General features: G+C 37.7%; 1 protein-coding gene across 2 annotated transcripts in view; it reads right to left on the bottom strand.

Moving 5' to 3' along the window:
- Positions 1 to 25,849, bottom strand: part of Il1rapl2 (interleukin 1 receptor accessory protein like 2) — a 1,196,863-nt gene that overhangs the window by 22,434 nt on the left and 1,148,580 nt on the right. For both annotated transcript variants that reach the window (XM_031368558.1, XM_031368568.1), the window contains one exon: positions 8,197 to 8,342. In XM_031368558.1, coding sequence (XP_031224418.1) covers positions 8,197 to 8,342 — 146 coding nt within the window. The remainder of the gene's footprint in view (positions 1 to 8,196; positions 8,343 to 25,849) is intronic.

Genomic DNA, 25,849 nt, shown 5'->3' with positions numbered 1-25,849 from the left:
CTACCTACTCTATCCAGAAGTGATAATGGGAAGGCATCTACATGTTCTCCATGGAAATGGTGGTATTTCCTTGAACCCTGTGACTTGTAGAGGATTTGGTTCCCATTACTTGGCTCCGAAGAATGAAGAGAGACTGCAATCTCTAGTGACAATGAGATAGGCTAGGGAGATCTCACAGGCTGCTTTGAAGAGGACACTGAAAAGTCCTGTATTCATGGAAGGAGAGAGTTCATAGGGGTTCCACACATGAAGGAAACTATTAAGTTTTCTGGAGAATGAAAGAATTAACTTTTCCCAAGGAAGTTGACTGAGAGCTGGATATAATGTAGCTGATTAAGTAACTCACAGAGTGGAAATGGGAATAAAAGCAACTCTTCTTGTGCTAAAGTAAAACGAGGCATGGTGGAAAGGGGAAGAGAAGGGAACTGTTGTGAAGGAGAAACTGCCCATAATGGACAGTCCAAGGGGACTGAGCTAGTAGATATGGGAATCGAGTATCTCTGCCTACCGACTACAAACTCAGTTTGAAGCAAAGGCCCTACATTTTAGGCAACATCATAAATCCTACCACACATTTAAGTATGCCGCTTGTCTTATAAACTGGTGTCCTAGGAACTACTCCCTATCTCACTCTGGGGGTAAAGCAAGCTTCCATAACAAATTTATAGTGGAAAACAAAAGGCAATCTTCCCTTGTTTCCTCCCCAGGTTCCATCAACAATACATTGTAAAAGACCACTGCTGTGTTGGAAACAATACATGTTTCTTGTTACTCTGAAAATCAGCTTGTCTTTCAATTTACCTCACTGATTGACTGACTCCCCCTCCTCTTTGTTCCTGTTTTTACCTTAAGAAATGTTCAACTTAATCTGTAAATGTTTGCATGTCTCTGTCTTTTGTTCTTCCTCTTTTTCCCTCTTGCCCTTCCTCTCTCCTCCTTCTTCTCCCTCCCCCTTTCTCCTTCTCTTCCATTTCCTCTCTGGCCCGAACAGCTCTCAACTGTTTTCAAAGTCACTGAATGGAAAATTTCCCAACAACTTCTATGTTATTTACAGAGTACAGTTGCTATTAGGTAGCTGGGAAACATCAGCAGCAGGAACGATCTGTGCTTGCGCGTAGCAGGCACCCATGTCAGCAGCAAATATATGGAAGAGAATCATGGTGTGAAAAGAACCTTTGTGGTTTGGGGGGGTCCATTTTATAAAAATGCCTCTGAAAAATATTACATAATGGTGGCTGTTTAAGTTGAAAACTGTGAACCTTGACTCTGAGGCCCAACAAGTATTCTTTGATTCAGCTAAGGCCAGTCTTATCAAAAGAGAAACATCCATCCTATAATCAGAGGGTAAAACTGCCACCAGCCAAATGACATCTGGCTTTCTTTTGTCTTCTGTTTGCATTTGCCATTTTCTATCACAGCAGGATCTGTACTTCAAGACATTTCCTGACTGAGAAGCTGAGAGTCATTTATTTTGGTCTGTGTCTTGTAAATACTCCCTCAGGATAACTGGAGCCAGGGAGGAGAATTTTGAGTAGTTATAACTTTTTGTAGATACTCATAGCGTATGTACAGTTCTTTCATACCTTCTTAATTTGAGCCCATCTATTTCCTCAGTGTGAACACAAAGGTCAGATATTATTGTATGGGAAAAATAGTAAATGAAGAGAAGAGACAAGAGAAGAGGGTGTGCTACTGTGTGTGTGTGTGTGTGTGTGTGTGTGTGTTTGTGTGTGTGTGTGTGTATGAATGTTTGAGCTTGCTTCTCTAACAAACATTAGTGAATGGGTTAGGGGATTTATTCTGGGACCTGAATGTTGGCATCCTCTCAAAAGTTATGTTTGTTGATCTTGGGATATCACTCAGTGACTGAATTTTTTAGAGTCCCGAGTTTGATTCCCAGCATTAGACAAAACACTGCGTGTAACAATGGTATTAGGATTTGGGGACAAGTACCTTCTTAGAGGCTGGAAAGAATCATTTACTTGTTTTCTTATGTGAGACCACATAAAATTTAACAGCTATGAGGAATGGTCCTTACTAGACCGGGAATATGCGAGCGCACTGATCTCTAGCACTGTAAGTGTCAAATCTGTGCTTTTTATGTGCTGCTTGGTTAAAGCTATTTCGTTATAGCAGCCAAACAGATTAAGACATACATCACTGCTGACTAGGGTGATGCTATAACAAATATCTACAAATGGAGAAGTGGCTTTGAAAATGAGTAATGAACGGGTAGAGGCTCAAGGAGATTTGATATACATTGCCAATGCAAAGAGCCTTGTGGGAGAGTCCGGTGACTATTCAGAAAAGGATGAGGACTCCAGGGAAAGGATCGTTTTTTAAAAAAATAAATTAACCTAAATAGCTCTGTGCAGAGCATTGGTAAAACATGACTCATAAAGGTCTATGAAGACTTAGATCTTGGATATTCTGGCCTCCAGAAGTATGAGAAAACGTGCTTGTGTTCCTTATAAATTACATAATCCAATATAGCTTCTTATACTAAAACAGCTTCCTATATTGTTGTAAAAATCCAGGTGGAGTAGAAGAAAGTAGAGGGCGAATAAGAGGGGGTGGGGGAGGGGGAAGGAAGGGGAGGCGGAGGCAGAGAGTAAGATTTAGATTTAGATTTAGTGTCATACTCATATTTTTGTGGGGAAGGGAGAATATACAGAAAGGTAGATCTAATTACCAGAAGGTTTTAAGGTTAAGTTCATGATCTTGGTTCACAAAGAGGGAAAAATTAGGTGACTCTCTTACTATATAGTCAGTTATACTTTCTCTCTAATAGCTCTTCAGAGAAAACAAAATATAGCTGCATTAGGAGCAATATAGTTAAAGGGTATAATATTTTTGTATGTTCTGTCCATGATGACTGGATACGTTAGAGGTGAATTTTTACTGAACAAAAGCCCTTTAGAGTTCATGAAATGATTCGTCACAAATTTCTTCTCCATAATGATCACTTAGGGGATTTCAAATATTTGACTTACAGCTCATTAAGAAGTCATTGTTCCATAAAACAAGCTTATGTGTGCATTCTAGGTAGAATTATCACAGCCGGTGAGGTTAGGCTCTATTTTGATAAGGTCTAATACCTCTAAATTCAAGGTTAATATATTAAATATAAACATGTATATAATATATTAACATATATTATATATTAACGTGTGTATGTATGTATCTTAACACAGGAGAAGCTTGATAGGGTTTTTAAAAATGACATCAGTTTCCGAAGAACTTTTGCCCCTTGTAGTTTTGAGAGTTTGAAGACCAAATGAAGAAAAATTAACCTTGTTCTTTAGCAAAGCACAGCAAAAACTTTAACTTCTGCCTAGAAGAATGCAAACTGATACATCATCTGTCAAATATAATTTTATTAAAATAAAAATGTACCAAGAAAAATGAATATTAATGTTTATAAATTTAAAAGAAATCATCTTAACTCTCAGCTTCACTTGAAAACGTTGAAGCATTCATACCCTGGGTCAAAATCTTCTAGAACGGAGTGGTAGGTTATCCTTTAAGTAAAGTATATTTTGCCTAGATCCTGTTTTACTTTTCTTCTAATAGTCAACCTGCTTATTTTCTATGTATGCTTGGCATTTGAGTCCTTGGCTTTCTCACCTCTGAGCCTGAGAGTTAAAAATCTTTAAAAAGAAAAAAAAAATGACGTTAAGTACCTGAGAGCATACAGTCAAGACATGATCACAGATAAAATCTTGTTTTGTGAATCTCTTTTATCTCTTCTCCCACTCCATCTGGCTAGTCATATATGGTGACAGTTTCCATGCAAGGGACAATTTTGAGTATTTATTATGTTTTATGTACTATGGATACAGCTGTCACTAATGCAAGAAAAATCCCTACACTTATGGGAGGAACATTCTTTGGCAGGAAGAATGAAAGAAACAAATGTCCAATGTAACCAATACTAATTAATGAATACAGTAGAAAGAAACTGAAACTTAGAAGGCACAAAAATCATAGTGAATTTCACTTTATATAAGGTGTCCAGGAAATGTCCCCCGAGTAGGTCACATAAGTAGAGGCCTGTGTGATTGGAGGCAAACATGGGAACAGAGGGAGAAAAAAATGTTCCAGGCAGAAGAAATAAACAATGGAGACAGATCTAAGGAAGAACAATCCTTGTTGAGCATGAGAAACTGAAAGGGGGCTAGTGAGCATGGCATTCAATCTAGAGTGTAGTAAAAAGTGAGATCAGCAATAAGAACAGATTGGGCAATAGCAATAGTTCAGGGTTTCATTCAGTTTGTCTGAGCTGAGAGCTCCAACTCATCTTGCAGCAGTGAAGCTGAGGAAGTAGTTAAAGCTCTGCTAGGCTTTGGAAGTTGAACCATGCGGCTTAGTTATGACATGAGTAGAGAAAGCTAGAACCAAAGGATGGCTTTGAATATTTTGGTCCAAAAATCTAGGATGATGATGACGACGATGAAGAACAGAGGATCATGGGTATAGGCAGATGAAATGAGGTATACTGTTTGGGACAGGAGAAGCTTGATGTACGTATGGGATATGTAAGGTTTTATATATTATTAAATAGACAGGTACATAAACTGGACTTTGTGTGAGGTGACAGTAAATAAATGAGAAGCTATGAGATGGAGACTGAGAATTCAGAGATTGAAATGAGAAGCTGGAAAAAAAAGTGACTCCCAACATATATATTTAAGTATAAGGCAAATGAGAATTAGTGTTGCCAGTCAATAATTTTAGTCAAAATTTTTTGTGGATGATATGGAAGGCAGTAGACTTTTACAGTGTATCCTTATGTTCAGTTTCAGATTTCTAGAATTTTAAGAACTGCCAGTTGTTGCTTTTACTTTTAAATAGAATAGATTTATTTTAAAACTCAGATTATATCTGTTCCCACTGGTTGAATTATTACCAACCTTCCTTCATGGTTTTTCCCCCAAAGAAATTTCCAAATTGAAAAAAGAAAAAGAAAAAGCAAATAAGAAAAAAATGTGTCTTTTTGTGTAACTTTTATTAAATGTTTGTATTTCTTTGCAGCGTTACTACTTCAGAGGTTGGGGATGTCTACTTTGTCTATTTCTCAATACCTAGCGTATGTTTGCTACACACGAGTCCTCAATAATAAGAGTGTTTTAATCATTTATTCAACCAGGACGCAATCCAAGTGCCTATTAGCAGCAAACCACTGTCTAAGTTGCTTAAAGACTTAGAAATATAGCAGCAAACTCTAGCTTGGAGAATCTCTGAACTAAAAGTACAGGGACAAAACAACTTTTGCCACAAGGCATGTGAGCTAGGGCAACGCCTGTGCTACTCTACAAAGGTATATAGATGAAACATTCCTCAATATTCAATATAATAAAATATACTTTTTAGGTGGGATACATTTTATATCTAGTACTTGTTTATTTAAACTGTTAGTTTTACAAGATAGATATTGGTACTCCTTTTGTATATAGGAAGAGACTAGGGTTCAGAAACAGTAATCAGGCACGTCAGTTATATTTCACCAGGTGGCTGAACCAGATTGCCTGAACCTGGCTACACTGACTTCTCTTTCCATATTCGACCCCATTTATGCATAAATATGCCTTTAAGATAGCATCGAGTCCAGTCATGTGAGAAATGCTGCTGCTGAGATGCAAGCAGTATTCTCAGAAAAATCACGCTTCCTTGCTTCTTCTGGAGATTCTGGTCAGGCTCAAGTTTTGGGGCTGGCAAGAAAATGGAAATTCCATCTTGGCCAGTAGGTGCAAGTAGTGATTTTGCTGATTTAATCTGTTCTATTGTTCTATAGCCTAGGCAACAAGAGGCCTGATTAAGAACATGTGTTCTGCTACATTTACAAAACCTCTCCCAGGTGAACACACAAACAGTTTAGCCTTTTTGTAGTAATGGAGACTTCTACTAAAGCCTTTTCAGATGCTTTTCTGGCACTGCCTAGTTTTAGCCTCTTTATGTGTAAATTTTGTTTTTTTCTTTTTTCTTTTCTTTTTTTAGCCATCACATACAGTTCTACGCATTCTAGAACAAACTATTAAGAAGGCCTTTTCCAGAAATGCCAAAGTACTTAGAAGATATGCACCACTGAGGATCTTTTAATACAAAGTCATGTGACAAAATATAACAGAGTATTTATGATAGCTCTTCTTAGATGGCATTATTGATAATTAATGTTGCACTTTATTTTGGAATTTAAAAAGTAACTTCATTTTTAATCTGTTAACATAATGTCTAACATTTCAGCTAAGCAATATAACACATAATAAAGTGAAATACAGAGAAATATTGAATGTTAGTATATCCAAATTTTATGTATCACTTTGAATTAGAAACATGGCACATTTTATGTCAAGTGAAATAATGTATAAGCAGACTTTATTTCATTTACTCATTTCCTTATGTTATTAAAGGTTATAGGCTTTTTACTTTTGCTAGTATGCTCGGCAAGCAAAACACTTCTTTAAAAAGACAACAGTATTCTTTATTGTTTCTACTTCCATTTTTAGCTCTTAGACTGTTTCGTTTAGTTCCTTCACCTGCTTTATTGTATTTCCCTGTATTTCTTTAAGGGATTTATTTGTTTCTTCTTTAAGGGCTTTTACCCGTTTGTCTGTGTTTTCCTGTATTTCTTCAAGGGAGTTCTTTATATCCTCCTTAAAGGCCTCTATCATCTTCATGAGATGGGATTTTAGGTCCTTACTTTCCTTTTCATGCATGTTAGGGTGGCCAGAGCTTGTTGTGGTAGGAGAACTTTGGGGGTGACCCTAGGCAAAATGCCCAACATTGGAGAAAGGGAACTCAAAGAGCCCAACTCCAGTAGATAGACAAGGCCTCAAGTGGAGGTAGAGGGTTACCATCCCACAGTCATAATTCCTGACCCAGAGTTGTTCCTGTCTAAAAGAACTGCAGGGACAAAAATGGAGAAGAGACTGAGGGAAAGGTCACTAGCAGCCCAACTTGGGATCCATCTTATGGGGATACCAAGGCCAGATACTACTGTGCTATGGTGTGCTTACAGACTGGAGCCTGGCCTGGCTGTCCTCTGAGAGCCCCTACAAGTAGCTGAGTGAGACAGAAACATACTTACACGAAATCATAGGTCTGAAGTCAGGGACCCCTATGGAAGAGTTAGGGGAAGGATTGAAGAAGCTGAAGGGAAGAGTGACTCCATAGGAAGACCAGCAGTTTCAACTAACCCAGACTCCAGGGGGCACGCAGAGACTGAGCCACCAACCAGGAGCAAACATGGCCTGTCCTAGGCCCCTGGCACATATGTAGCAATGGTCTACCTGGCCTTCACTCAATTTGGAGATTATGTGCTTAATCCTAGACAGCCTTGAGGTCTCAGGGAAGGGGGGATGGTAGGCAGTGGAGAGCACCCTCTTGGAGGCAAATGAGGAACTATGGAAGGGGAAACTGAATGGGGGCAACAACTGGAATGTAAATAAATAAAATAAATTTAAAAACCTGCAGGGACAAAAATGAATATGAGACTGAGGGAAAGGCAGTCCAGTGACCGGCTCAACTTGGGGGATCCATCTCAAGGGGAGGCTCCAAGGCATTATTACAGATGTTCTGTGTGCTTACACACAGGAGCCTAGCATTACTCTTCTGAGAGGCTCAACCTCGCAGCTGACTGAGCTAGATGCAAATACTTATGACCAACCAGTGGACTGAAGTAGGTGACCCCTGTGGTTGAATTAGGGAAAAGCTGGAAGAAGCTGAGAAGGAGAGCAACTCCAGGGGAAGGCCAGCCATCTCAACTAATCTGGACTCCTAAGATCTCTCAGACACTGAGCCACCAACCAAGCAGCATACACTACCTGATATGAGGCCCCTGACACATAGACAGCAGAGGACTCCCTGATCTGGCCTCAGTGAGAGAAGATGTACCTAATCCCCAAGAGACTTGAGGCCCCAGGGAATGGGGAGGCCTTGCACTGGTCGAGAGGCAATATCCTCTTGGAGACAAGGGGGAGGAGGAATGGGATGAGGCACTCTGGGATTGGGGACCAGAAGGAGGATAATGGCTGAACTGTAAAAAAAATAAAAGTAATAAAAAACCATTCAAATAATAATAATAATAAAGACAATAGTTAAATGAAGTTTTTATTAAATGCAAAATGTATCCAGAGAACATATTTAGTGGTGATTGGTATTTAGTAAAGGTGTAGTTGTATTTATGAAAAAGAATACCCTTTTTCCGGAGTAGAACACTGGCGTGTTTCCGTCCATTTCTGTTCTCCACGTGGCAGGTATAATTAGCCAAGTCAGCCTCTACCACTGAGTCAAAGATAAGTGTCAACTCAACTTCTTTTTCTCCAAGATGCTCTTTGAGGAGCCTGAAAAAAAGACAGTAGACTTGGGTGTGTCGGTTTGAAAGAGGCAGAAAGCAGTCATACCAATTCTACAAGATAGTAAACCAGCACACCTGCCTCTGGACTCTATGAGTACATCACCTCTAGCAAGAAAACAGCAAAGTAACGAACAGAAAAGAAAGTAAAATCAGACATGGGCGATTTACTCATCAGAAAAGGAAGCAACAACATGTCACTGAGCTTTGATAAATAGAGTATATATGATTTGTGTCAAAACAAGGCAACATTGGTTTTAATGTTCTAAATTGAGTTTATGAAAACTAGTTGAATCCTTACACAATGACACAATGAATAGAATGAGCATAAGCTTGCCTTCTTTCTTCCTTTCTCTCTCTCTCTTTCTCTCTCTCTCTCTTTCTCTCTTTCTTTCTTTCTTTCTTTCTTTCTTTCTTTCTTTCTTTCTTTCTTCTTCTTCTTTTTTTTTTAAGACAGAATTTCTCTCTGTCCTGGAACTCACTCTGTAGACCAGGCTGGACTTGAACTCTGAAATCCACCTGCCTGTATATCCCAAGTGCTGCGATTAAAGGCATGTGCCACCACTGCCCAGCTATGTGCATAGGTTTTATGTTAGAAATTAAGCTTTATAAAGGGGTAAAGAAGGGAACATTAAAAATAGTGAGCCTAGGCACTACAGAGATGGCTTAGCAGTTAAAAGCATTGGATATTCTACCAGAGAACCAGTACCCACATTAGCTCATCTAGTTTACTTGACTTTACTTTAGCAACTCCAGTTCCAGAGGATCTGACACTCATATACATGTAGGACAAATGGCTAATGTACATGAAATAAATAAATAAAATTAATTAACTGATTAAAATGGTGAGCATAAACCTGGGCATAGTGGAACATGTCTTTCATCCCAGTACTTGGGAGGCAGAGGCAAGTGGATATTTGTGAGTTTGAGGCCAGCCTGATCTACAAAGTGAGTACTAGGACAGTGGGGGGCTACACAGAGAAACCCTGCCTTGAAAACTACCAAACCAAAGCAATAATAAAATCAAAAGCAACCAACCACATAAACAAGCAAGCAAAGAAGCAAGCAAGCAAGCAAAAAACACACGGTGAACATATGTACATTAAACAGAAGGTACTTAGTGAAAATAAACAGAAGGCACTTAGTGACTTTTTATCTCCAAATATAAGAAAAACTCCCATTTTCCCTCTTTCTTGTTATCTTATACAGTACTTGGCCCTGTCCAAAACCTGACTGCCTGTCTACCCGATGGACCGAATACCTCTACAGCTTGCTCCCACCTTGTTCTTCTACTTCCACTCACTAAAGAAACCTTGTTCTCAGTGATATTTTCTCCTACTCTCGCTGTTTTCTTTCTGGAGCAAATTGTAAGGGGCCTTGGGTGGCCAGAAATAGAGGAGCTAGCATTGGTTCCTGTTTCTTCAAAGAGTGAGTGTCTTAACATTATCTAATGATTTCCTCATTAAAGACATTTCTGCTTCCTCATACTTTTGACCAAAAAGAGTAAATAAAATGATAGAAAATGGCTGTTCAGTTCTGGGGTATCTAGTTAAATAAAGACATATATTGGTAATCATAAAATACTTTTTATGGAAAATTAGGGGGTGGTGACAAAAGTAATTTTTATCTTCTTTATGGGTATACAATCATGAATACAGAAAAGGCTTCTCTGATTGACGAGTGCAAAGTCAAGCTGGAAACTTGCAAAGTCATTTCTCAACTGGCGCTGCACTTTATCTCAACTTTAAACTGGAAAGAATATATGCTCTACTGACAATAAAGTTGGGATAGTAAAATGAATTCAAATAATGATTTGAAAAATAAGAACAACCGCTATCATGTTTTAAAAACCATTAACTATAAATATTTCTTTATCTCAAGATAGACTTTTCAGATTTTGGCTCATCCCAAAACATTTTAATTATGTTTTTATTAGCATTTAATATTAGTTTGGTTCACACTTTTTCCTAGTTCTTCTTTGGGAGATGGAAAAGCTTAAGTTAAGTTGGCAGAAGAGAGCTGCTAGAATCTGGGAGTCCCTTGTACTGATATGAAGTCTAAAGTAAGTTCTACACATTTTAAAAATTAACCCTGTTTCTTTTTCCTTCCGTTATCCAAGACTTGATAATGTGTGCATATAATTCAAGAGAGTGTTTTATGACTTCTACATGTATGTAACTTAAGATCACATGTTACTATTTGTCTTTATATTAATCGTTTTACTGACAGCCTGAAGCTAGAATTCCTCATCTAACCACCCCACCCCCTGCCTCTCTCAGCATACAGTTGGGAATTTATGATGTTTATAATTTACATTGACTTCTGTTCTTGTTTTCTCCCTTCCCTTGGTAAATCCCACTGTATTCAAGTGTGTTAGCATCATGTAAAACTGCTGTGGAAGAAGCTCTAGAAGTTGCAGAAGCCTCAGAGGCGCCACAAATTTCATTTGATTTAAGGTATCGCATGGAAGGCAGTCACAGTCTCTGCCAGGCACGGGGCAGAAAGCTGATCCTGTTCCATGCCCACAGCGCGTTTCCCTCCTCATCTCTAATACAGTTTCCAAAAACAGATCTCCACAAGCTGAAGAAAGAATTTGGAGAGAGGATTGAAAAATGATCCTTCTTCATTCTATTAATATATATGAGGTGTCTTAATTATCAGCTCTTAAAAATCTAGAGGTGATTTGCTTTTTTGGAATTAAGCAGGGGGGTTGGTGTTTATGTCTGTAATTCAGTCTGCAGAGTAGTCAAACTTTCCTACCAAAAACTGATATATGAAAATCCATCAATGATGGTTTTTCAATGCTGTACAAGTACCTAGCTCTGGGTTAAAGACTTAGTATAAGAGAAATATAAACATTCCAAGGTTCAAACCTGATGCATTAAATTCTAAAATTTAAAGGAGAAGGCAAAATCTCCACAATTGAAAAATTACAGGATGGATGAGGTCAAGAAGTATTCCTGCCCCAATTGTGATGACTATACAATTTCAAAGCACACAACATAAATTAGCTTTAAAAATAGACTTGACACAGTGGCTAGGCCAAAGGAAAAAGATATTGTTTTCCAGGGAAAGATAGTGGTGACTATTTGTAGAATGTGTGAAAGCTAGAAACTAAAGAGACTGGTTTTATGATTGATAGAGGTTAGAGGTCACTCTGTAGACCAGGCTGGCCTCAAACTTAGAAATCTGCCTGCCTCTGCCTCCCAAGTGCTGGGATTAAAGGTGTGTGCCACCACCGCTGGGCACATCCACAGATTTATATTGCTTTCAACTGGTAAAGGAAGCTTCTTATTGCAAAGGGTACTGGTTAATGAAGAGAATTAGGCATTGTATGTGCTCAGCCATAAATAGAACATCTATGAGAGCTTCAAAAGTCTCAGAGAACATCATAGAAGAGGGTTATGGTAGAAAGATGTAAGGGCTGAAGGATAGGGAGGAGAGATGTAAAATTTTCTTTCTTTGGACATGACATGGTTGTTGCACACTTGGAATTATAGAAGCTTTGACTATCAGTGTAAGACCTGCACAAGACCAAAACAGTTAAAAATTTCCTCATGGGGTGGGGAGGGTATCCCAATGCCCCATCCCTAGCTGAGGAGTAAATGGCAAATGATGGCTGCTGAGAGAGTGTGAGCCACTTTTCTTTGGTGGCAGTAGTCACTGGTAGGTTGCCCATGACACAGTGAATCATTCCATGTACCTGAGCATATAGATAGCAATAATTGGATTCAATGGATTATAAAAAAGAAAGACTTGAAGTTGGTATAGAGATGGTAGATATGCTGAGAGGAATGGGGGACATAGAGGAAGAGTATAGGGTGGATATGACCAAGATACATTATATTCATGTATAAAATTTGAAAAATAAGTCCCAGAAGCAATTAAGAAGGATACTTGACATCACTCTGTGGCCCTGACATTGGCACAATGTTCTAGATATGTAACTATACACAGACATGCTGGGCATGAACTCATACATATACTTCCTCCACGAAGACAAAAATAGTGTTACTAAACAGAATTTGGTAATTGTGCCACACACAAAATCACACAGACATACCTCCACCCCCCACACACACACAGTGAGAGAGAATAGGAGTGAGAGGGAATGAGAGAGAAATATAGAGATAGTGAAACAAATGAAAAATTACCAACTCTTCTTAGATCTATTAGATAATTGGACTCTTTCCCTCCAGTATTAATGATTTTAGCATACTCAGCTCAGAAGCCTAGGGGCTTGAGGCAATAATAGTAAGGCCATTTAAAGTACAAACAATGCACTATACACATACATGGAAACATCCCATCAATATAAACTTTATAGTTTGTATATCAACTAAAACTAATTGGAAATTTAAATTGTATTTATGCATTTATGCTACTACTCTAAATCTAAAAGTTAAAGAATATACACACAGTCTGTTACAGGCAGACTCCATACTTAAGTTTTGCCTTCAGTTTTTAAGGTAAAGTTCAGATATCTATCCTTCAAGCTTCTGGCAAGTGGAAAAGGAAATGCTCATTGAAAACATTAGCCCAGAACATTCTGTTCTTCTTTTTTTGAAGCCCATCCTCAAAGGAAACTAGTTTCTTATATTTAAAAATAAATAAAAAGTATATACCGAAGCATAACAACTACCTGGGCATAAAAGAACCACTCAACTCTGGTTTTTTTGTTTCATCCAAATGGAGATGACAATGAGAAACACTTAGGAAGTCTGTGGACACAGGGTTATTTAAAGTCTGAGACACACCATATAATTTTGGAATGGTTACTATCCTATTAGGCCAGAAAATAGGAATGTGAAATATTCTAAGATACTAGAAGTCCCTGTAAATGACTATGCTGTTATCTGTGTATACTTAATTGATTATAAATGTACAAAACATAATGACATACTTAAAAGAAAAGATAAACTGGAATAATGTGAAATAATCCATTAAAACCAGAGGAATCAGAAAGGTTGGAAGAAAAAAGAAAGAGAAGAAAAACAAATAAGAAGTGATACAAATATGATAGATATTTAAAGACCTATAACAATAATCACTGTAAAAATACGTGATCTATTTGTATTATTTGAAGACACACCAAGAAAGTAGGTTAAAAGGATAAGACCTAAAATGGATGGTTTCTGTAAGAAATTAGCTATAAATATAAATACTAATAGGATGCAGACAAATCTACAATGTTAAAATTTATAATGTTACAATACAACGATGACTTTAAAACAAAAAGTGTGAATAAAGAGGTTTATGTCAAGGGGGAAGTGGGTCTTTCTAAAACCATACATAAAAACCTTTAACATATATGCATTTGACAAACTCACAAAACATATAAGGCAAAAACTGGTGGAACTACAAAGCTTAACAAATGAACTCAGTATTAGAGTATAAGACTTCAACATGTGTTTACCACCAGTTAAAAGATTCAGTGGTTAGAAAACCAGTAAGAATATAGTTGAAATGAACAGCTTCAACATTCTACAACATAAAACTCACAATAATAGTATAATTCCGATATTTCTTAAGTTCACATAAGTCACTATCAAACAAAACTACTAAGCGAACTACTTAACTTAGCAAATATAGCATAGAAATAATGTAAATTATGATCTTGAAGCATGTCTTAGTTAGGGTTTTACTGCTGTGAACAGACACTCTGACCAAGGCAAGCTTTATGAAGGACAACATTTAATTGGACTGGCTTACAGGTTCAGAGGTTCAGCCCATTATCATCAAGGTGGGAGCAGGGCAGCATCCAGGCAGGCATGATACAGGCAGAGCTGAGAGTTCTACATCTTCATCTGAAGGCTGCTAGCAGAATACTGACTTCCAGGCAGCTAGGTTGAGGGTCTTAAACCCCACACCCACAGTGACACACCTACTCCAACAAGCCCACACCTCCAAATGGTGCCACTCCCTGGACCAAGCATATTCAAACCATAAATTCTGCTCACTGATCCCCATGGGCTTGTTCATACACATGAATTGATGGGGGCCATACCTAAACATAGCATGATGCAAAATACATTTAGTCCAACTTCCAAAGTCCCCATAGTCTATAGCAGGCTCAACAATCTTAAAAGTACAAAGTTCAAAGTCTCTTCTGAGATTCATCCAATTACTTTAGGGAATTCCCAAAGCAAGACAGAAAACCAGCTGGGAAAACTCTAAACTTTGCATCTCCATGTCTGACTACAACGTGGTCGTCAGCTCTCCAACTCCTTTATCACCTTTGTTGACTGCAACAAACTTCTTTCTCCTGGGCTGGTTCCACTCCCTCCTAGCAGCTTTCCTCAGCTCATATCTCACGGCTCTGGCATCTCAAACATCTTGGGGCCTCCAAGGCAACCTCAATGTTATAGCTTCTTGTTTGAATGTCTGCGATCCACACATGATCTTGTGGGCTCTTTCAAAGGGCTGGTGTTACTTCTCCAGCTCTGCCCTTTGTAGCACTCTAAGTTCAGATTGATCCACTCCACTGCTGCTGCTGTTCTTGGTGATCATCCCTTGGTACTGGCATCTCCAATACACTGGAGTCTTTCACTACAACTAGGCTTCATCAACAGCCTCTCATAGGCTCTCTTCATGGTGCCAAGCCTCAAATCCTTTGCATGACTCCTTCAGTCCTGGGCCGTCAACTACAACTGAGGCTGTACCGTCACCAATGCCCTTCCCTAGCCTCTCACAGTGCCAAGCCTCAGCTGCTCTTCAGGATCTCTCATGTCTTCAAAACCAGCACCACCTGGGTGACTCTTACATATTACCAAGCCCAGCTGCAGCACGAGGTACAACACAGCTCTCTGCTATCTCTGCAACACAGCTTCGTCATGCTCTCAGAAAACACTTCTCAGAAGGTTTTTACTTCAGAGATGCTTGTTTCTTCTTAATCACCACTAATTTCTTAGCTCCAGCTAATCAGCGTCCATCGTCCCAGTAATCCTTTCTACTTTTCACTCTAAAGCCAGAGTCACATGGCTGAAGCTGCCATATTCTGCTGCTTGCTGGGGCTGGCACATGCTCCCCCTTATTCTACTACCAGCTTTTTGTTTTCTGACTTCCTCTCTGCCTAACCTTGGCTTTCCTGGAACTTGCTCTGTAGATATAGACCTTGAGCGCAGAGATCTGCATGGCTCTGTCTCCTTAATGTTGGGATTAAAGGTGTGTACCACCATGCCTGGATCTAAATTTTGCTGGGTAGGATCTTGCCTCAAAATACCTTCTTCTGTTATCTCCTAGAATATAGGATTCCATTCCCTTTCACTTCCTGGTATCCCTTTAATACTCGAACCATATAATTTATATTTTTCCTTCCTAAGCTTGCTAGGCTTATTCAAAATGCTCTTCAAGAGACTTAACCAGAGAACAAAGTCTCTGTTGAGCTTTTTTGACACTTCCTTTGTCAATGCAATTAATCTGAGTCTCTTAACCTTAGCCTCAGGCAGACTCTTCAGACAAGGGCAAAAAGCAGCCACATTCCTCACCAAAATACCACAAAACAGTCTCTAGGCCACATATTGAAATTCTTCTCTTCTGAAACCTCTTGGGCCAGGTCGGCACAATTCAAATCACTCACAGCAACAAAGTCTACCATATTCTTATCAGGATATCCTATTAAGCTCCACTTAAAGCATTCCATGGCTTTCCAAATCCAAAGTCCCCAAATCCATATTTTTCCAAACAAAAGCATGGTCAGGCCTAGCACAGCAATACCCTACTCCAGGTATTAACTTCTGTCTTAGTTAGGGTTTTATTGCTGTGAACAGAAACCATGACCAAGGCAAGTCTTATAATAAAGGACAACATTTAATTGGGTTGGATTACAGGTTCAGAGATTCAGTCCACTATCATCAAGGTGGGATCAGGGCAGCATTCAGGGAGGCACAATGCAAGCAAAGCTGAGAATTCTACATCTTCATCTGAAGGCTGCTCGCAGAATGCTAACTTCCAGGCAGCTAAGATGAGCTTAAGGTCCATCCCCACAGTGATACACCTACTCCAACAAGGCCACACCTCCTAAGAGTGCCACTCCTTGGGCCTAGCATGTTCAAAGTCTTCACAGACTTGTATTCAAAGACTTAATCAAATTATTGATCATGTTGGCATTTAAAGTCTTCATGTGTATACACAAAAGTTACACAGAACTTTCAGGTCACTGGAGTAAACTGAGCCTGGCAGCAAGGCAAATGAAATCAGACTTGAAACTCTATGGCTCTAGAAAATATTGGTTATCCTAGCCGGGCATGAAATGCCTATAATTCTTGCACATGGAGGCTAAGGCAGGAGAATCAGTTCAAGGCCAGCTTCAGGTACATAGCAAGTTCAAAGACAGCTCAATCTACCTGAAACCCTAGCCTCAAAACCTGGGCTTACTCTACAAAGCCAACTTGGACAGATTGAGGTCTTTGTGGCCCCTCTTGTGATTCTGATTTCTCCTGCTTCTTATAGTTATGCCAAAATATTACAATTTACACATTTTTATTGTCTTTGATTAGTCAGAATTTGGTTGATATTGGAATGATTGATATAGAAAAGTGCTTAGTCTCGAAGGTACTTGAAGTATCAGGGTGGGTAGATACTTGGGAAGGCCTACCCCTTCAGAGGAGAATGGAAAGTGATTGGGAAAAGATTGTTGGAGGGGTGACTGGAAGTGGTCAGTGAATGGGGGATGTAAAGTGAATAAGTAAAAAAAAAAAATAAATAATAAAAGAAAAAATTTATATGCATCTTGAGCTCATAGAATTATAGATTACAAAGGGTGATTCCCAAGGTAGACTATGAGCTTTAGTTCATAGTAGTGCTTCATAGTGTTTTATCAATCATAACAAATACCCTATACTAATGCAAGATATGATAGAGCAGGATGGGAGAAGGTGGAGAAGGTTTGTCATACCTTCTGCTAATCATTTTCATTGTAACTTTCCATAAAAATTTGCCAATGTATCTGCTCACTTCATAATACATAATATATAGCTATTAGAATATGCATAATAACTCATTTACCTTTGTCTTTCCAAAATGTTTCATAATTACAAGAGTGATAGGATTCAATAGGAGCTCTAGCAGCTGCGAGACAGAGGCAGGACTGGAAGCTGCAGGCCAGCCTGAGCTACATAAGAGATATCTAAGTACCAAACCAAACCAATACTCAAAACATCCCAGTTTTATAGTACAGCCAGCACTGTTGTACCTAAATTCAATCATAGAAAAATTATTTTAGAAGCTTTTAAAAATATAGGGACATACATGAATAATTTTATAGTAAATCTAGAGTCTTAATCTTACATGAGATACACAAGTTCTCTACAAAAATAGTAAAATGATTAAATAAGTGACTGAAATAGTCCTGAAAAAATGGAGGCATGCCTATATGTGGCATTACTTAGCCTTACATTTTTATCATTAGTACTTAGCACAGTGCCAGTGACACCATGAGAACCTGGTTAAAATACAGTGAATAGGTGGGATATTGTGTCTTTTGTTTTATAAGGGACATTACCATGGAATGACACAGAAAACCCCCCAAATGCATATAAGTAATTAAAAGAAGCGAATCTGAAAAAGCCATGTGCTGTCTGATGTGAAAACAAGCTAAACAAAAGACTGAAAAGAAAGGCTACCGAATGTTGGATTCCAACTGTTTGCTGTTTTAGAAAAGGTAATTATTTATAGGGCAAAGATCTTCATCCTTGTGTGATTTGGAAGTAGGGAGATAAATATGTGGGGCAGAGACGCTTCTTAGGCTAATGAACGTAGTTTGCACAGTGCTATACTGGTAGATAACACACCCCTTTACATTTCTTGAAATATGTGTAATGAAAGCGCCAGGAATGTATGCTGTTGTATGCTGCAGACTTTACATGATAAGGATATGTCGAAGTTAACAAATGTATGAATATGGGACTGATTATGGGACACGGATAAAGGAGAATTCAGCTTTTCATTTTGATCTGTAAATTAAGTCCTTAAATTTAAAGTCTGAATGTATGTGGATAATGCTAGTAAGATATTATATGAGTTTTATTTGCTACAATCAGTGACATTAAACATTAAAACTTCATATGCCTGGAATTGTGATGAGCAACACTGTTTCAAACTATTTTTCACTACCTCTCATTGAATTCTCTTAAGAATGTTTAACTATAGAAATGAATGGAAAGGAAAAACTAAAAAATACAAACGGTGAGCTGCCCTTATCTGTCAGTTCTACACTTACAGATTAAACCAAAGATTTAAGATATTTGAAAATGATAATCCCAGTCTTAAACACGTAAGATTTTTGTTGTGATCATTTTATGATTCACGCAGTATAGCAACCTTTTATAGAGCATTTACATTTTTGTACAGGGTATTATAAATAAGTTGGGGTAATTTTAGGAATAAGGAAATGATTTATGTGTGATCTGTCTTATATGTAGAAATTTTTTATGTGTATGAATCTTTGCCTGCCTCTATGCATCTATACTATGTGCAAGCAGTGTCTGTGGAGGCCAGAACAGGGAGTCAGAGTCTCTGGAACTGGAGTTACACAGGGTTGGTACTTTCCATCTGGGTGATGGGAGCTGAACCTCAGTCCTCTGGAAGGGCTACTCTTAACTACCAAACTATCTCTTCAGGCCCTGTGTAGTATATTTTGTAGTTGACTTCATAGAGATTGAGAGAAAAATAATGATTATCAGATGGGACATGTTGACCAAGCAGTACTAGGTTACATACATAATTGTGATAGGTATAATTTCAGTTTGTTACTATAGAATAAGGTGACTATAGACAACACTAAAGATACACTTCAAAGTGTAGAAGAATGGTTGTTGAAAATTTTCATCATTAAGAAATGATAAATACTTAATGGGATATGTTTATTAAAGTGATTTATATATTCCATAATTTATCCCTGTATTGAATCATTTTATCTATACCCTCAATACATATAAGATTTATTATTTTTCTTAAAATAAATTCAAAATATATGAGAAATATGTAGGATATATAATATAACTATGCCATTTTATATAAGATACTTTACTATCTATACAATTTTGATGTCTTTCACTGGTTTAGGAGACAACAGCACATGGAAACTGTATGAAGGCTGTGTTTTATTGGGGAAAATTCTAAAATACTTTTAAGTTTCTTCCAATAGCAGTAGTGCTTTTAGTCATTTACTGAAATGCTGCATTTCTGCCAGTGAGTCCATAGTCTGTTTGCTTTATTGCATGCCCATATCACAAACTCTGTTACTCTACTAGTGCTATGATGCCCAGGGAATAAAGACTTGGGACCAGTAGAATAGCTTAGTAGGTAAAAGTACTTGTCACAAAAACCATTGACTTGAGCTTAATCCCTTTAACCCATATATAAAAATCCTGATGCAGTGGTACACATCTCTAATCTCTATCCTTTCCAGGGAGATGGGAAGCAGAGACAGGAAAATCATTTAGAAGCTGGCAGGCTCACTAGTCTGGAGCATGGCAACAACAAGTGAGACCCTATCAACAAGATCGGAGGAGAGATTTTCCTCCTAACAATTGTCCTCGGACCTACACACTCAGGCCATGTCCCACTACTGTGCACAAATAATTAGCTACGCCCTTATGATTGTGTGATTGAATAGGAGTTGCAGCTCAATAGTACTGCCCAGCACATCAAGTTATCATAGTATTTATCACCAAAAGATCAATATTCAGAGTTTGAAGTAGGTTCTACTAAAAATGTGTCTGTTTTTATTATTTTTGATGTTGTTGTTATTTTGAATTCATAGTCTGAAGCATTATAAATTTGGGACTCTGAATGTATAAGTAAGCAATGAAGTGAGATTGGTAACTGTACTATTTCTGTAGACGTCTGCTTTCTGCTCACCTAAAGATCAAAACCTAAAAAGAAGCACTCTGGAAGGGAATGGCAACATGGCATTTAGATAAAGAACATGGTGGCAATGAAATATTAGCGAAGTATTGGTTAATTGAATTGGACAGGGCTGGGGATTAAGGCTAACTGAATTTTCTGTACACCTGGGATTTAAATAGAAAACTGTGTTGGTTTCTTAATTGAGGTAAATAGTATATAATGTCTAAATCCAATTTTCATTCACTGTAAATACTCCCTTCAACCAAACTGAGTCCTCCTTTGATGTCTTCGTATCATGCAGAGTGTCTGGGTTATTATTCTGAATTATTAGTAGTCATTGTCCAGAGATGATGACTGAGAATATGAAAGATAGGAGGTATGCTTAAAAAAAATAACCTTTTAATTGAATAAATCTCTCTTTTGATGTGATGTGTTCTCTTTTTTTTTTTTTCCCTATTGAAACCTTGTTAGTCCAAGACCAGCATCAAGTCTGTAGTCTGACAAGCCCAGATTTATTGACTCAATACATTGAGGAGAGGCAGTCCAGCAGCTGTCAACTAATCTTTGATTTAACAAAGTATAACATTAAGATTTTAAAATTCTGAGGAGGTCATAGGGAAGAACTGGTAATTGCTGGGATGGTTTTAAGGGAAGGGGGAATTAACTTGGGCTTGCATTCTGTCAGTAGGTTAGGCTGGCTTAACTATTGGGTATCCTTAGTAGTAAATGTTGATAACAAAGCAGAGCTGGGCATCATTGGCAGGGAAGCAGTAATCACTCAAGGGAGGACGGGTCCTTATGGCATTTTACAACTGCTACATGACCCTGGGAGAACCAGTGTTTTCTGTTAACTTTGCAGCTGGCTTTATCTGTCTGTCCTCCCACCCTGATTAATGGCGGGGCTGCTTATTCTCACTCCATACTGACTTTCACTCTTTCAGTCCCGGGAAAGTTTTGTCTCTCTGTAGCCCATATGTGGAATGCTCCAACATATTCTGGACAACAGACGATCTTGAGAGATATGTTTTTATGAGTTCAATCTAGCCGAATTCTACTTGTAAACGGCTGAAGGGAAGCTCTTACCTTAGTCTCTAAACCTTCGTTTCTTTAGTTGCCAAGTAAGGCTAACGCTCCTTAGTTCAGCTGACTACCATGGGACTCCAAATGTGATTTAGAATGTCAAATGGTTTTGCAATGTCCTGAATTTTATAAAATGGGAAATAGTGGTGCTGTTATTAATATCATAATTCTTGTCCAGCAAAACCTACAATCCAAAACTAAATAGGGTAGAGGCTGGGGTATCTGAAGTACACTCAGAAATGAAGAGAAATTAATCAATATGTCTTAGATGGACTTTAAATATTTGATCTATGTATCAAGGCTAAAACTCAATGTAGAAATGTGAATAGTGAATACCATTCCTCCTTCAAAAAAATGTTATTTCAGAGAAATGGCAGTTTTCAGATTAATGGCAATTAAGGCTGACCTGGACTAAAACCATACTGCCTATAAAAGCTTTATTTTCCTATCGAAGCTTTTGTATGATTTATAAAATGCACTTTTACCTATAGCGGCGTTATGATTTGCAATTTATTTAAATCAAATGAAGTTGATTGATTCATGTTCCTTCTGCTGGTAGCTGGGCAGAGAGTGAGTCAAGAAAAGAGACTACTTTTGAAGCCTAACTCTGGGAAGATCAAGAGTGTGTGGAGTGCTTAAAGGCACTGAAAAAAAATGTGTGTGAAGTTGCCAGAACAGAGTCTGTCATTTTGCTCTGGGACTCTAATTAGTTCCTCTACATAGGCATCCATGACATAAAGACATTTAGATAAATGATGGATACATATATGACCCTGTCCCCCTAAGGTGACAACTACTTGCAACATAGCCAGCATGATCTGTGCATGCATATACTCTGATATCCACACAGCATGTGATTGCCTTACAGAATACTTCTCAGAATATATTCCTTTCATTTAGTGACACATAATTGTTTTTATGGGAAAAAATACACATTGCTATTGTTTTGTCAAAAAGGTTTATTTTTAAAGCTTGCATATGCTTTTTTGTATGTGGGGAAACCCGTGTCCCAGAGCATTTTGGAGGTCAGAAGACAACTTGTGGATGTCAGTGTTCTCTTTTCATCATATGAACCTACATCATCAGGTTTAGCAGTAAGTACCATCTCACTGGTCCAGAAGTATGATTTCATAATAGGTTATTTTGTAGCTTCTCAATAGTCACTTTAAGAATAAAATATTTTAATTTACATCTATTTTCCCTTTTGTTAGAGTATCACGTTCACTCATCCATAGAGAACATGGTAACTTCCAGGAATGACATGTAGGACAGAAAGAACTAAAAGCAAGAGGGAAGAAATCAATACTCAAAGCAAACAAAGTCTATATTCAGTTTGTAGCCTTTCAGGAATTGAGTGGAAATGAAATTATTTGCATTTAAAGAAGCGTTTCTGATAAACCTGAAGATAGATTGAATATGTGGAGGTCAACAATTATTAAAAAAAATGGTAAATTGTTTTATAGTATTGCCCAAGGAAAACATATTTGTAATTGATAGAGGAATTTATTGAGTGAGATTTATAATAGAAAATCATTCTCTATTGCAGCAAAACAGTTGTGAAATTCATCTAGGCTCTTTAACCAATTAGATAGAACTTGCATCCCTGTAGGAATTCTTAAAGTCTTTTCCTTTTTTGTTTAATAAGATTGGGTCAATGTTATCTGGAATTTTTACTTCTAATGTGTAATGTATACCTCTGTAGCAAAGTAAAATATATATATATGTGTGTGTGTGTGTGTGTGTTGAATTTTTAAGTCTTGAATATTAACTTAAAGAAATTCATGTACACAGGCACAACTGAAGGAGACTTTGTAAGGTGCTGACCCTCAAAGGCTAGTCCTTCCTGTGAACTCCTTATTTCTACTTTGGTTTTTCTTTCTTTCTCCAAGACAGGGTTTCTCTGTGTAGCTCTGGCTGTCCTGGAACTCACTCTGTAGACCAGGCTAGCCTTGAACTCAGAAATCCGCCTGCCTTTGCCTCCCAAGTGTTGGGATTAAAGGCATGTGCCACCACCTCCCGGCTTATTTCTACTTTGAAAAACCAGTTTTTGTTTAGCTTTAGCAGGCACATAGAAATTATAAAGCTCCTTACAGTAAGAGCCCCAATAGATTCTTCTTCTAATGATTATTTGAATTATCTGAAAAGGCATGACGAATTTTGTAGATTCCTTGGAATGATTTCATATCATAGAAAATCTAATGAAACCTACAGGGCACACATGAAAATCTCACCACTTCTACAAATTACATCTTACATAGTAGAAGAGTTTTGGTGTAATTGTCTCGGACAGGCTGTCAAGTGTAATTAGATACCTCATTATGGATTCAGATTTTCTTGTGGATCAGTTTTTGCTTTAGCAATCCCAGAGATATGGAAGGGCTACACCTATCCTTTCTTAAAGTGAAATTATAGGGAATATGTGCAAATCAAGAAGTGTTAGGGAATCTCAGAAATGAAAGTAACCCAGAAAGCAAACAAAAAGAATCCTGAAACATTGGCCAGGATTTGTACTCAAAGATGGACAAGCCACTGGAAAACTGCTGTGTTGTACTTCCTGAAGATCAAGGAACATTATATCATTGACCACCCTGGCAGATTAGTCTGCCAGTAAATATCAGACTATTTCCTCTAGGTAGCATATTTTATTTTATTTGCTTTTAACATGTTTTTAATTGAAACAGAACTATATTACTTTCATTGTCCCTTTCTTCCCTCTAGTCCTGTCATCCTCCAGAATCCTAAGCCTACCACTTCTTTGGGAAAGATGTTGCAAGTTGCAATGCATGCTCATAGGCCAAAGCTGTCTCCAAGCCCAGGAAATGAGAGTCTAGGCAGAAGGGCTGGTTCTTCATTTGTCAATTGCTGGATGACTCCTTACTTACATTTTCTGTTTTATTTACTTTACAATGAACTTTAAGAAATTTAATAGGTACTAACTGGAATATTAATGGAGTTTCATATATCAGATCTATGTACATAAATAGCACACGCTGACAAAATAGAATAACCTTTCCCTTTCTCCTTCCCAATCTCTAGTAATCATCATTATACTTCCAGGCAATGCACTGTTGATATGCACGCACAGCCCAAGAACTACAACATGATCAAAACTGGAGCCAATTAGAATGCTCTTTATAAAATCTATATGTTTTTGTCTCTCTTTCAAAGCTCATATATTAAGAATACCAAATATATTTGTGTCAACAATTGGACACTTGGAATTTGCTTTAGTCATTAAGGCCTTGCTCTCATGAATAGAATTAGTGCTTTTATCAACGAGATGCAAGAAAACCTACTTCCCTCTTTTGTTATGTGAAGACACACTGAGGATGCCTTATGTGAAGAACAGGACCACACCAGGCATCAAATCTGATGACTCCTTGATCTTGCCTTTCCTAACCTTCATGATGATGACAAATATTTTATAAATTACATACTCTAAAATAGGTTATTGTGATAATCTGAAGAAAGAAAGACAGCTCTGGAGGAAAACATGTATCTAGAAGTCAGTTTTTTTTAAAAAGGAGTTCCTGTAAGAGAAATCCTCTAATTAAAATCTTAACATTTTGTATTTAGAGGTAGGCCCATTGGATAAAATCTATGGGTCATAGGAGAACTCAGATAATCCCTGGGTTCTAGTAAGTATATCATTATCAGTTTTGATTAAACTGTGTTATTTGTCCTAAACTGCTATGAGCGGTAACAAATAAACAAAAAAAATCTTGTATGTTTCTTTCAAGGACATTGACTTTGGAGGCTAGAAGACAGGGTCTAGTAATTAATTCCTATGTTAGCATAAATGTCCATAGCCTGAAGGAATGCTGGAACACACACAAGCTGCTAAATAAATCACAGATCACACAATTAATATTACAAAATGGCTGACTATGTATTTATCTTGGCCAGGAATCCCTGCCTCTTCGTTTTTATTTCTCTAAAGGTGTCTCTATTTAGCTAGTGGGTTTTGTAAAATTTTCAAAACAAACACTCTGCAACTTTCCACCAGTGCAAGTAAGTTATGTATTTCTCCTTTAAAAAAAAAAACTGTTAGTGGGGGGTTGGGATAATCTAAAGGAAGAAAATACAACCAAATCAAATAAACAATAGCATTTTGCAAGACCCTAATGGCTGACTCATTTAGCACCTAATATAGTGGCTCTGGCTCTGGCTCTGGCCCTGGCTCTGGCTCTGGCTCTGGCTCTGGCTCTGGCTTCACTTCACGTTTATATGTTTTGTCTTCTACCAGCTCTAGAGAACAGCAGCTTTTCCTTTTAAAATGGTGAACATGTCAGTGTAACTATGCATCTGCCTTAAAAGTTAATCCTGGAGAAAGAAAGGTCAGCAAAAGCTAAAGGAATCCGAATTGAAAAATGGATCTTAGTTAACGTGTATGATTGCTTTTAATTCATGTTCTAATAAATATATAAACAGAAGTCATTAATAAAAATAGGAGAAATTTAGTTAAGATAATTAGGAATTATCTGTAGTATATTTACAAATTTTCTGTACAAAAGTTTTGAGAAATATTAAGCTACTTTGCCAAACAAATAAATGTTATTTTCTAGG

Source organism: Mastomys coucha, chromosome X (genome assembly GCF_008632895.1).
Source record: "Mastomys coucha isolate ucsf_1 chromosome X, UCSF_Mcou_1, whole genome shotgun sequence".
NCBI lineage: Eukaryota > Metazoa > Chordata > Mammalia > Rodentia > Muridae > Mastomys > Mastomys coucha.
This window is presented reverse-complemented; position numbering and strand designations above follow the sequence as displayed.